This window comes from Pezoporus wallicus, unplaced genomic scaffold, assembly GCF_028554395.1.
Source record: "Pezoporus wallicus isolate ANWC-B61680 ecotype Strahan unplaced genomic scaffold, APGP_CSIRO_Pwel_v1 contig_6597, whole genome shotgun sequence".
Taxonomy (NCBI): domain Eukaryota; kingdom Metazoa; phylum Chordata; class Aves; order Psittaciformes; family Psittacidae; genus Pezoporus; species Pezoporus wallicus.
The window spans coordinates 1464517-1477040 of NW_026635331.1; the positions used below are offsets into that span (position 1 = coordinate 1464517).

Consider the following 12524-nt stretch of genomic DNA (forward strand, 5'->3'; position numbering starts at 1 on the left):
CCACCTCACAAGTGTGTCGAGGTCCCTCTGGATGGCATTCCTAAACATGCTATCTTTCTCCTATTTCTGTTCTTATCTATTCCTTTCTCTCCTTTATGTCTTTCAAACCTTTTTTTTTTATGGCCAGTAGGTAACCTCAAGTATGAACATAAGGGTGTTGCAGCAGTATTTTTTCCTCTAACATTTTTGCATACTGATTAGAACTAGCAAATTCTGTAAACCCAAGGATTGTGTATTATTTTTGCCTTTAACAGTGCCATTAAAGTACTGCTAGTTTGCAACATGGGTTAAAAAATATAAATTAAAAAATCCCCCATCCCCCAATAAACTCTGCCCCAAATTGGCGTTGTTTAAGTCACGTGCTTTATGAAACATAAACTTGTTGTTTAACTGCTGCTAAAGCTCCACAATTGTGTTATGTGTTTCATGTGCTTGGATTTATGTGTATATAGTTACTTAGGATCCTTAAAAAAAAGGACTGGAAGAGACTGATAACTTAATTGTTTACATTTTCAGTGTTTTGTTTATTATTCATAATGTTTGTTTTTCTTTGTATGTTCATCAACATTTTAATCTTATAATCTGATTTATGTGTAGATCTCATGCTGACTCGGCAAAATCCAGCTCTTCTGAAACAGACTGCAATGATAACGTGCCCTCCCACAAAAACCCTGCTCCGTCAGCGAGCAAGCATGCTGTGAATGGCTTTTTTCAGCAGCAAGGTGTCTACGACTCTCCTCCTTCTCGTACTGGACTGACACTGGCAGACTGCAGCCTTTATAACCTGCCTAGGAGTTACTCACAGGATGTTTTACCGAAGGCAGCGTCTCCATCTGGGACTGATGCAGAAGGAGAGCAACATGTTTTCAATACCCCATCAGCAACATCTTCATTAGATGCACAGATGAGACACATCTCCATTAGCTATGACATTCCCCCCACACCTGGAGGTACTTACCAGATTCCACGAACTTTTCCAGAGGGAACATTGTCTCAGACTTCAAAACTGGAGACTATTCCAGATATTCCTCCACCTCGGCCACCAAAACCTCACCACGCTGCAGATCGATCTCCTGTGGAAACATGTAGCATTAATCGCACTGCTTCAGACACTGACAGTAGTTATTGCATCCCTACAGCAGGAATGCCGCCCTCACGCAGTAATACCATTTCAACTGTAGATTTGAATATCTTCCGCAAAGGTAAGTATTCCATATTTTATCCTGCTCTTCCAGAATTTTGTGTTAAATAATGTGATCTTGTGATGAATTATATGAATGGGCTGAATGGTATGAGAGGCATTTCTAGCCTTTAAAAACAAGCGTGTAGCCCTTTGCAAAGCAGTCTGTGGTTGCAGTGCTTTAAGTATGTGAGAAGAAAAGACTATTAAAATAAACCGTCAAAACAGCAAAGCATAGAATGTTGATAAGGGATGTGTATTGTATTGTGGCATTCAGTCTTAGCCACAAATGTTTGAAGACCTAGCAATACTTACAGTGTTGCTCGTCTTCAGAAAACAGCAATGAAGAACACAATCTTTTTTTTTTTTTTTTTTTTTTTAATAACAAGCTCATAGAGCTAAATTCAATATTTCTGTTACAAGTCTTTCAGAATAACCAAAGTAAGGCTGGCAGGTAGTGGTCCAAATGTGTGGAAGCTGAAAATGTTTCATGAAGGTTAATGGCACTTGGTATATGCTCAGAGCTTTGAGATCAACCCTCATCTGGTGATCATTGCCACCAACCTTTATTTCCTTCCTTGTAACAGATGTGCATATGGCAGCTTTTAAGTAGTTATTCCTTATAGTCACCTAAATGTTGGTATTCCAGATGTGCTAATGCATTTTTTTTAGTGTTCTTCCTTCAGCAGATGGGTGTATTTCAGGTCATAGCAAATCTCATGGAGCTACTTTTACTTGGAGAGTTTGGCATTTCTTGTGTTTTTTCCTGCCTTTTTTCATTCCTGTTCTTACTCTCTCAAATGCAGATTCAAGAAATGCATCGTACAGGTTGGAAAGCTGATATTTATTGTTATATAGAGCGGTTATTATAGTATTGTTAACTGCTCTTGGGCTAGGAGTTTAAATTTTTTTGCAGGTTCCTGAGGCAGGTGGGCATTACAGTGTTATTTCTCAAGTGACATTTTAAACTGGTTAGAGTTAATGCTAAATATTAAGAGGAGATTTTAAAGGAGAATTGTTTGAATTGTGCTGAGTACAGGATGGGAGGATGAAATGTGGAAGGGGATGGGGACAGAGCTTTTAGAGGAGGCGATACACATAATGGATGTGATCATACAGGCACTCAGCAATATCCAGTTTGCCAGTCATTTTGTAGGCTAAGCATAATAATATTGGTGGTTGTTAGTGTTTTAAAATGGCAGAGTAACACCTTGAAAAAGCCTTATTTGCTCTGCTTATCTCACTTTGCTAAGTTTATAAGTGACTAATCCTACATTCTGGCTGAGATTGTTGGCCTCAGGAAGAGTAGCCTCTCTGAAAATACTGTTTAATTTGGCTCTTAATAGCAAAGTGTTTGTTGTTTGTTTTTGTTTTTTTTTTCTCTAAGGTGGAAATCTCAGAAAAGACCCCAAATGTTTGTCTTTTCTTTTGGGAAAAGGCAGTGTTAAACCCCAGAGTTTGCCCACAGTCTGTCTTGGCATCAGGAGGAAGGGCATGCCTGTTGCAGGGAAAGGCAGCCTGTCTCCTACATGGGTGAGCAGGACCTGGGAGCCGAATGTCTCATAAACATCACTGTGCACCAGAGAAACAGCCACAAAGCTGAGGATTTTCTTAACGGTGGCTGCCAAGACCCAGGCACCTGAAAATGGAGAGATGTATGTTTGTGTAGCAGTTTGTTCAAAGTGAAAGCCCCTGGAGACTGTACTGAAGAGCTGAGAGTAGGGATTCACCTGTTCCTGCAACAGATTGAATGCTGTTGAGTCAACATCTTCAAAGGGAAGGCTGTCAAGTCAAAAAACCTTTCTCCAGATGCTGAAGTACACCTACTGTTTATTTTAGAATAGGTTTTTCATGAGGGCCCAGTATCTCAAATTAATTCTACACTTAATTCTTGCACCTGCCTATTTGAAATTAAGACTTAGCTGCTGCTTTAAAAGGAGAAATTACATTTTTTTTGTGTTTTGTTTCTTTTCTTGCTGTGGAAAAAAAACACTGTAAGATCTTCAGGTTGTGACTGATCAGTGCTAAGTTTGTTTGTGAACAGAGTCCTCTCAAGTATATAGATAAAATCTATATACTTCAGGAGGAGTATTTGTATGCTCTCAGAAGCAGACAGTAAATAATAACAGACTCTGGATGCCTGCTGCCAAGTGACAAGAACAGGGTTGATAAATAGCCACTTTCTCTTCTTGTTTCTTTAGAAATTAGTTCTCAAGACTGTTATGATATTCCACGAACGTTTCCGAATGACAGATCTAATTCATTGGAGGGCTTCCATAACCACTTTGTAAGTATGACTTGATCTGATGAGAGGCGACAGTGACAGTGCTTGAATGCTCTTTGTTCCCATGCAAAAAAGCAAGCTGTACAGCATTTGTGATTTTTTCAGTTTCGTTAGAATGTATTAATCTGAGTAGATTAGGTTAAAAAACTCGTATGATTCACAGCTGATTGCATAACTTATTTTGTTAAAGGCAATGTATGTTAATTCTAGAAAAACAGAAGCATGTTGACAGTGGGAAGTGTTTCAAGTGAAGAACTAGATGAAAATTATGTCCCAATGAATCCCAACTCTCCTCCACGACAGCATTCCAGCAGCTTCACTGAACCCATCCAGGAAACAAACTATGTACCAATGACACCAGGCACGTTTGATTTTCCGTTATTTGGAAAGCAAGTCCCTCCTCCTGCTCACATGGGTTTCAGGTCCAGTCCAAAGACACCTCCCAGACGATCAGTACCTGTTGCGGAATGTGAGCCACCGCCAGTGGATCGGAACCTCAAACCAGACAGAAAAGGTGAGGAAAACCTCCCATAGACATTGATTTTTACATCCGAAAAAATAACATAGCTCTCCCAATTTCTGGTTGGTGGGAATTATCTACTTCTAGAAATTCTAACGAAATATTCTTATCCTATGAGATAACCATGACACAAAGGAATCCTAGGATTATTTTTAACCATATTAAAGCATCACAATAACAATGCCACATCCAAGCATAGGTTTAAAGTTTATTACTGTAGTTACTAATGCAAAAATGGCACAGAATTACTAACACTCAGAAGTGTGAGGTTTAGTCTTTATATGTAGAAGACAGCCTGACTTGTGATGGAGGGAGCACGCAAGACGTTGGACAGAATACAAATTGATAGCCGTAACAGTGCTTGGGACGGGATCAGTACACGTTTTCATTGTATGAAGTAAAAGTTTTAAATAACTTAGTTAACTCTCTTAGGTATTTGCTTTTGATGTAAACATGGTTAGAAGAAATTAATCATTACTACAAGAATGAGCTGTATATTGTGCTGCTTTTTTAGTCCTACTCAGAAGTATGCAATAGTCTTACAAATTCTTACTTAGAATAATTCTAACAAATGAAGAAAGAATTATATGGAAGAGATAGCGTTTACTACTAAGTAGGTAATGTTAAGTTCTCATTTCAGTCTGTAAAAGCAAGGAAAATCACTTGTTGGAGCTGCTTAGCTTAAATGTTAGTGGCCACATGGGGCAGTCACGGGAAGATGTTTAGTATGTGGGCTGTGAGTTTACCATGTAAATCTTTTCATTGGGATCTGAATGGGAGGAGGGAACTGCTAATTCAAGCCTGCTCTAAGGATATGTTTACTTTATCACAGAAGCTGGGTGCCATGCTTATATTGAAATTTGTATAAACAGTAGTAGGTGATAATTTCCTTGACTTCATAGAGTGTGGTAGATTAAACAAAGTCATACAGCAAAAGGAACACTAGCCTTATGTGGAAATATTTTAAACTGCTGAGTATGTGTAAGATGACTGTTATGAGTCTGAGGAAACTGCAACAACTTCAGTAGCAAAACTGAAAAAACAAAACAAAAACCAAACCAGCCTTAGGGAGGCCCCTCAAAGCTATCCTAAAAAATTAATCTCTTAAATCTGGTGTGTACTGGATTTACTTTTACATAAAATAAGGATTATTTGGGTGACAGCTGTTCTTAAGAAACAAAGAAGATACTGCTGTGATGTGTCTATAAAAGATATTTATCTAGAGAATCACTAATAAATAGCTTAGACTTTCCAGTTTATCTAAAATGTTTTATCAGCCAGCCTGTCAGAAACAGGCAAATGCTTATTTCTCTACCATGCAGTTTTCAGACAAGATAACTAACTTTCTTGTAGTAATGAGAACCAAAGAACATTAGGTCAAATGTCTGCACTATTCTATATTCAAGTAATCCAAAACAATATGTTTGAAAAAATAGGATTTACATTGAGAATTGATGACTTTATTTCGGGGAAGACTAGATGGCATATATTCAGGTGACCTAAAATATCTGCTAATTAAACCTTTAATTTAGTATTCTTACCACTAAGTGAAAACAGCCTGTAATTAAGTGAAGTAGATAGTATCACTGTGATATAGATGAGCTCAGCGTGAAATGGGAAGTATGACATCTCATTTTGGCTGTCTATCTTCAGAAAACAAGGCATGGTCTTTTTCAAGACCTTGGCTCTCTGCTTGTGTCTAATTGTTTCTGTGTTACCAGACAGTTTTGTTTAGTTCTTACGAAATAATGGACAGTAACAGATTAATGAAAGCTGATACTGGAAAATAAGATAAACACTGGACTGCTTTAATATGTTTTTGCCAACAGGTCAGTTTGTGTACTTCACTGATAAAATGTTTGACCCTCAAAAGTAGTAAACCTACATGTGGAAAAGCTGCTTACTTTTGCTGAGGGCAGTGTAAAGCAGTCACAAAGATGTCTGCTGAGGCAGCATTGTTGCTCTTGCATCTCTCTTCTTGAAAGGAATTCATGTTTCGCATTCTAAAAGCCGCTTACCTAACTCAAACAAGTGCATGCTTTACATTCTACCATGTGGCTTTTTAAGCTTTCAAATTCTTGTAGCAACTTCTATTATCTGCTTGTTTCTGATTATATAAATGTACTACAGTGGTCTTCTGCTAAGAGTTAGTGCATAGAAAAAAATCAAGTTGGCTAGTAGATTCATTAAAACTTTGGCAGAAACAGTAAGGGAGGAAATGGTACATACAACACTTACCTTCTTAGTCTTGCTCCTTTAAATATTGGGAAGATTTTAATATGCTATTAGTTCAAGAATTTCTGTTTCACACCATCTGTGGCTTCTCTAAAAGCAGAGATCAGGTGTGTTGGTGATAAGGCCTTCAGGTAGATTGAGGGACCATCTCATGTTCTATCTGAAGAAGCTGCTGTATCTTTCTTATTCATTAAATTGCTGCAAAAATACTGTTTGCACTGCCTCCAAGTAACAGTTCCTATTGGTGGCCAGCCTTGCTAGTGAGAAACGTCATTATCATCTTTCACATGAGCATTAGCTGTAGCTCAGTAATGTTTCTGTGTGGACCAGGGAAGTTTGTTAAGTTCAATGTTAAAAATACATTTGTCAGAGAAATAATGCAGTGAAACTAGCACATAAAGAAATAATTCACTGCTTTTTTGTTGTCAGATTGCTTAGTATCTCCCCTATTTTTCTCTGGTTTAAGGGCTAACTGCTTATGGCAGTATAGTTTGGCCAGGGTAGAAAATGGAGGACTGGGTGATGCCAGTGGCTGTTGTTGCATATAGCCTGCTCTCCCCTCTGCTGTTTCTGTTTTGTAAATTTGAGGTGAAACAGATACTCTGTTACTTCTGGTTCTGCTGTCTTTGCAGAGTAATGTGTCAGGCAGCAAGGATCTTGGCAATGTGTCTAACAGTAGTAGTGACTATAAGCACCTGATGTTCTGGGTAAGTTGTAAGACTGTTAAAATTCTCCAAACTTCTAAGAAATAGGTATGGTTATATAGAAATGAGTTGTGAAAATCAATAATACGGGTAAACTAAATGTAGCTAATAGGTCTAAAATTCACTAAAGTACATGGACAGTCTTCTGAGGAGGGTACTTGTACAGCCCTGCTGTGAGAGCCTGGGGCTCTTCAGTCTAACCACCTGCAGGAGTACCCTGGGCCAGGAGCCATACTGAACTATGAGATACCCAGTGTTTTTTCCCACCTGTTTGTGAAAGAGGTTTGCTTTAGAAAATGGGTAAAAATAATAACAAATGAAAGAAAATATTTATAGCCTTGAAATTACACTACATTTTCATGTAGTTACGTTTTTCTAGCTCACAGCTGCTTCTGTAAATGCTTACAGTACTTTCTGGAAGTCTTGAAAATCATTTCAAAAGATGGTGTTGGCTTCCTGCCCTTGTAACTTTAATTCAAATGCTTTACTGTTTCTTTAGGGAAGCATACCAAAAGGTAAGTGATCTATTGCAGGTGTTTTTCTGCATTCACCTCTAACTGAATGACAAAAATGTTTTTCTTCCTTTGTTTTATTCAAGGTGCTATGTCTTTTATGATAAAGAACCATTGTCTATATTGATTTTGTATTTCTGCTTTTTGGCTGCTTTAGTTTGCCACGGTTGCATGTAGTCGTAATGCTAAATTGGAAGCATTGTTGCTGCAGAAGGCTCCAAGTGGAAGAAATACTGCATCCATCCATGCAGTTGGGTCTTGTTCTCTGAATTGTTCAAAGACTGTGACTGGTTGTGCCACAGAGCAGTCATGTGACATTTGTTTGACGTCACATGTTGCTTCCTCAAAAAGCCATTTATTCAAGAAGCAGCAGTAGAATTAAAGGTGCCCCAGTGCATCCTGTGTACCCAGAGTCTAGGGAAGTGAAGACACCCTGGACAGAGAGGCACATTTTCTGCTCCACCTCATACTTTCCCTGGGGCTCTTCAGACTGTTTGAAAAGGGTTGTGATATGAGGCAGTGTATCCTGTGATCTCCATCCTGCTCACAGTTTGTGGGACTGTAGTGAGCGTTTCATCGCACCACAGGGAACAGCTCTGTGTCGGAAAGCAAGTCCCCGGTGCCTGTGCTGGGAGTCCACGAGAAGGCTTTAGGGCCTGACAGAGGTCTGTGAGTCTAGACAGCTTTAATCTTCAGTGCAAATGTGACGTAAGTCAGAGATCAAAGCAAGCGCATGGTCAAAAATAAAAGGGGGTGGGGTGTGAGTTGGTTTCTCTAGGTCAGGATGAAGCATTTGAGTGATGCAGCATTTGGGAGATTGGAGGGTGTTTGTGTGTACAACTCATCTGCAAAGTTCAAAGCTCTTAAGTACTTGCTTGCCATTTCAACTGAAAAAACATAGTTTTTTTCTATATCTGAAACAAACAGTTAAGTCAGTGATGGAATTGGTGATGGAGGAATTTAGTTCTTCAAAGTCTTGGTTTGATGCTTTGCTTACTGTAACTTTGTAACTTCTGTTTTCTAAGGGGCAGCAAGCATGTGTCTGTACCAAAGTCATTCTTTAAGGTTTTGCAAAGAGATACATGAACCATGGGCATGTGGCCGAGTTAACAATTTATGACCATGGTGGAATGGAAAATCGAAAGCTAAATCTCATTCCTTTGAATATAGTGTAACACTGCCATTTTTGTAATGGTTTTGACCCATAGTACTTGAACTCTCTCGTAAAGTTTTTTTAGTTTAGCACAGATCCTAGTTCAGGGTCATAGGAAGCTGTGATAAAACTCAGGATCAGCAGGTGGATCACCAACAGAGGCAGTAAAGAACTTAGAATTCCCAGTTTATAACTTGGTACTGGATTTTACTCCACTTGTCTTGAATAATGATTGTATTTGCCTAAATATTGTTAGAGTTTAATTGCATTTAAGATTACCTTAAGCAAGATTTTCTGTCCTAGTTTTACATTGGATTGCACAGGTTATTTAGCAGTGCACTAGTGTAGTGCATTGCAAAGATAAGCAGAAGGCTTATCTTTCAACAAAACATATTAGCTTTTAGTCTGAGATGCTTCCTGCAACTTGAGTCCATACAATTGCTTTTACAAGAGACTTCTGCTTGGCCTCAGTAATTGTCAGCCCAGCAAGTGGTAAGCTAGGATTTAGAGACAGTGAATGATGCAGACATTTCTTTTCATGACAACAAGATACCCTGTTGAACCTTGAAAAATAAAAAAACAACAGTGTAAATCAAGGGAGAGGAAAAAACTTCTCATGGGGCTGGGACTTGTGATTGTTTTAAAAAATTAAAAAAAAAAAAAAAATCGGGTTGGTTTTCGTATAGATTTTTCTCATTTAAGATAAGACATAATTTGTGTTGTTAAACCACAAATACATAGCTTGCTTATAAAATGTGGCTTTATCTTTGCCGTGGCTACTCACGAGCATCTCCCAAACAGATTAACTTAATGGAAAATTACAATTTTCCTTATTTAAGAGCATAGGCCCACTTTGAATAGGTAATTGTGTACAGGGCTTTCATGTGTCCACATCCTGAGATGCTTCTGGATGATCAGCATAATCGTCTTTTGTTCCGGTATAGCATGATGCTATAAGAAATCCAAGCAAAGTAGGTAGTTGTTAAGGAAATAAAGACCCCTCACTAATTATGACATTAGTTATAAATAGCCTAGTGAACAGTTTCCTTCTTAAATATTTACATGTCTGAATGTCTGTAGTTGGACAGCGTGAATATATATTGCACATCCTATTACAGCAGGAGCACCACACCATCCTGAAATAAAACTAGAGAGAAACAGTTAAGGCACTTGTGTCAACAGGAGCTGACATTTCTTTAAAAGTAATAATAATCAACAGTTGGCAGCACTGCAGTGTTCTGTGCTATCATGATTGTCTGGCATATTCTTAAATAAAGGATCACTCATTTGCTCAGGCTTTAAGGGCAAGTAGGGACTGAAAAACTGAGTGGTGATTTTAATCAGCAGCAAGAACTGAACTGAAGATCTGCTGCAAAAGAAACTAATTTTCATGACGACTTCTCTGAGCAGAAGTGCTGTTCATTTTGCTATTAAGAAATCCATGCATTTCATCCTTCCATTTACTCTTGGAAGTTACACCTCCTGTTCGTTTCGCTTAGCAATTAAAAAAATAAGATTTGGGGGGCTGTTTTGTTGCTTCCTCAGAGTTCTGAAAGCAGGTTGAGTACTAAATTATTATTTTCTTCCTTCTTTTTCCCCTCCCCACCCTGAGCTCCACTGACTTCCATTTAGCTGAAAGTTACACTTCCTCCATGGCTATACTGAAATACTTCTGCAAGGCTAGTTTTTACTTAATAGCTTTAAAGGAAATTTATATAGCTCCTTGCTATGATACACCAGTCCTTAGCTTGCAGCTGTGATTTGTCTTACAAAACTTTGAAACAACAAATAATTTCAAGTAAAGACTTCTTTCGGATGGCTGCATCACAGCTGCAAAGGAAGCTATGGTTTACTGGACAGAATGGTTTTAAAATTAAACATGAATTTTCTGAACATCAGCTGCCAGACTTGCTCGAATACTACCAGTAGAGATGGTAGTGTTGAACTCTGAAGATGCTAGGGAAAGCAGGAATAAACGAAAGTGGATAACAATGGCCTTTTTTTTTGTTTCTCCATACAATTTATCTTTCCTTCCCTGTGTGCATTAAGCACATGAAGCAGGTTTTGATATACATGTGTCATGCTAGTCCATTGGCTTTTTTATAGAGTTAATGTTAGGCTTGATTTGTCCAAGGAACAAGTTAAACTCTATTAATTTTCTGTGTTTTGTTCAGATAAATAAAAACAAAACAAACAAACAAACAAAAACAAAACAAAAAAAAACGGTGGAGGAAGTAGTATCCCTTGGACTTCATGAATATTAGTGCAGCTTTAAACCACTAATCAATAAACACTTCAAAACACTGCTTTTGTCTTGAAACACTGGTCTTGCTACTAAATGCTTTTAGTTCATCATGCTTTGGTGGCTTTTAAAATACAGACATACAGAGGTACTCACAAATTAGAGCAGTCAAATAGTATTTCTATGATTAATAGTTTTGGTATTCTCTGAATAGTTTTTATGGCATTTGACAAATAAGTTTTGAATACCAGTGAACCTCAGCTGTCGGATGCTGTTGGACTTCTTTATAATCAGATACTTTTTCCAATTAATTCTTAATTTCTGGAGCAGACAAAGTACCAGTGCTCTGAGGAAGTACTTTTGAAAAGTTAAAGATGTGTAAGAAAACTGAAGAGTCTCTCTTTAGATGATTGATTCTTATATTTCAGAATATTAAAAGATTAAGTTTATTTCAGTTTGGTTTTACTGTCCTTAAGATACCATCTACGTGGTATCACTGGCCAGAGCCAAGCATATTATTGATATTCCTGTTTGTTGCTGGGTACTAGTATGGAAATGGATATGAATGTTGTATAACTAAATACATGTTTCTAATTAGAAGTACCTTGGCAGGAAATAGTAGTAATAAAAACAGAGATGAAAAAGCAATTCAGGATATTTCTAGGGCTCTTGTGCTGAAGACAGTGTACTCAGGAATCAGAGCTCACTGAGGTGAGGAAGAGAAGGAAAGAGGGAGGTTATTCTGCAAAATTGAAAACCAAATAATAAACCCTGTGGGAATGAAACCATGAGGTTTAACCTTGTTTTTTAAGGGAAAAAATCTACAGTGGTTCTGAGTACTGGAATTCTGGGACTTAAGTGTTAATTTCAGTTTCCTCTAATTACAGAGAAGGTGGCAAAACATGCATATTTTTTAGATGGAAACAAGAAACTGCTGTTAGTTATGTCTGTTTGAAAGTACTTCTGTGGATGCAGGACACTTCAGTGGCTGGTTTTGCTTTTGCCTTTCCCCTTCCCATTCCAAGTAAAGCACTGCTCTAGCATTCCTGTGTCTGATCTCCTTGTTTCATGAGGATTAATCCTGTTGGCCAGGAAACAGCATTAACAGATCGCATATGTCTTGAATTTTGTGTCACGTTAGTAGATTTACCTTAAAATTGTAAGTCCTAAATAGCTGGTATTTAAATAGAGCATTGGTCTCTTTTGTTGAGGATATTTGCAGTTTCCTGACATAAAATCCCTTGCCAGCAAGCAGCCAGTCAGAAAAGAAGCGTTCTGAACAGAAATCTTGCTTAGCACTAGTGCTTCAAGCCCAAAACCTGAAAACAAATGAGCCTCTTCAGCAAGTGGCTTATGTTCCCAACCCCAAAAGTGTTAGGACCCACCTACTCTGATGCAGGAATTTGCTGTGGTGGAGCTCCCTTTCCCCCTATCATTATATTCCAAGTCTTTTATGGAAAACAAAAGGAGAGAATACATTAGCTGATAGAAGAACCAAAAGTTTTTTCAGTTTAAACCATTACTTGAAACAAACCATGTGAAATGGACTCTTCTCCTGATGACTCCTCAGACAAAGGCAGCATTGACACACACCAAGATGCCAGGAGCAGAATTCATGCCATCTGAGTGCACTCTAGTGCTAGATCCGTAATCAGTTGTTCTGCTTGGCAGTTTTTACAAGCAGCCATTTGTTA

At 38.1% G+C, this 12524-nt stretch overlaps 1 protein-coding gene across 11 annotated transcripts in view; it reads left to right on the plus strand.

Moving 5' to 3' along the window:
- Window positions 1-12524, plus strand: part of GAB1 (GRB2 associated binding protein 1) — a 100848-nt gene that overhangs the window by 77045 nt on the left and 11279 nt on the right. For 10 of the 11 annotated variants that reach the window (XM_057419418.1, XM_057419425.1, XM_057419439.1 and 7 more), the window contains 3 exons: window positions 598-1202; window positions 3382-3467; window positions 3675-3978. In XM_057419418.1, the coding sequence (XP_057275401.1) occupies window positions 598-1202; window positions 3382-3467; window positions 3675-3978 (995 nt within the window). The remainder of the gene's footprint in view (window positions 1-597; window positions 1203-3381; window positions 3468-3674; window positions 3979-12524) is intronic. The other variant, XM_057419446.1, reaches the window with a different exon arrangement.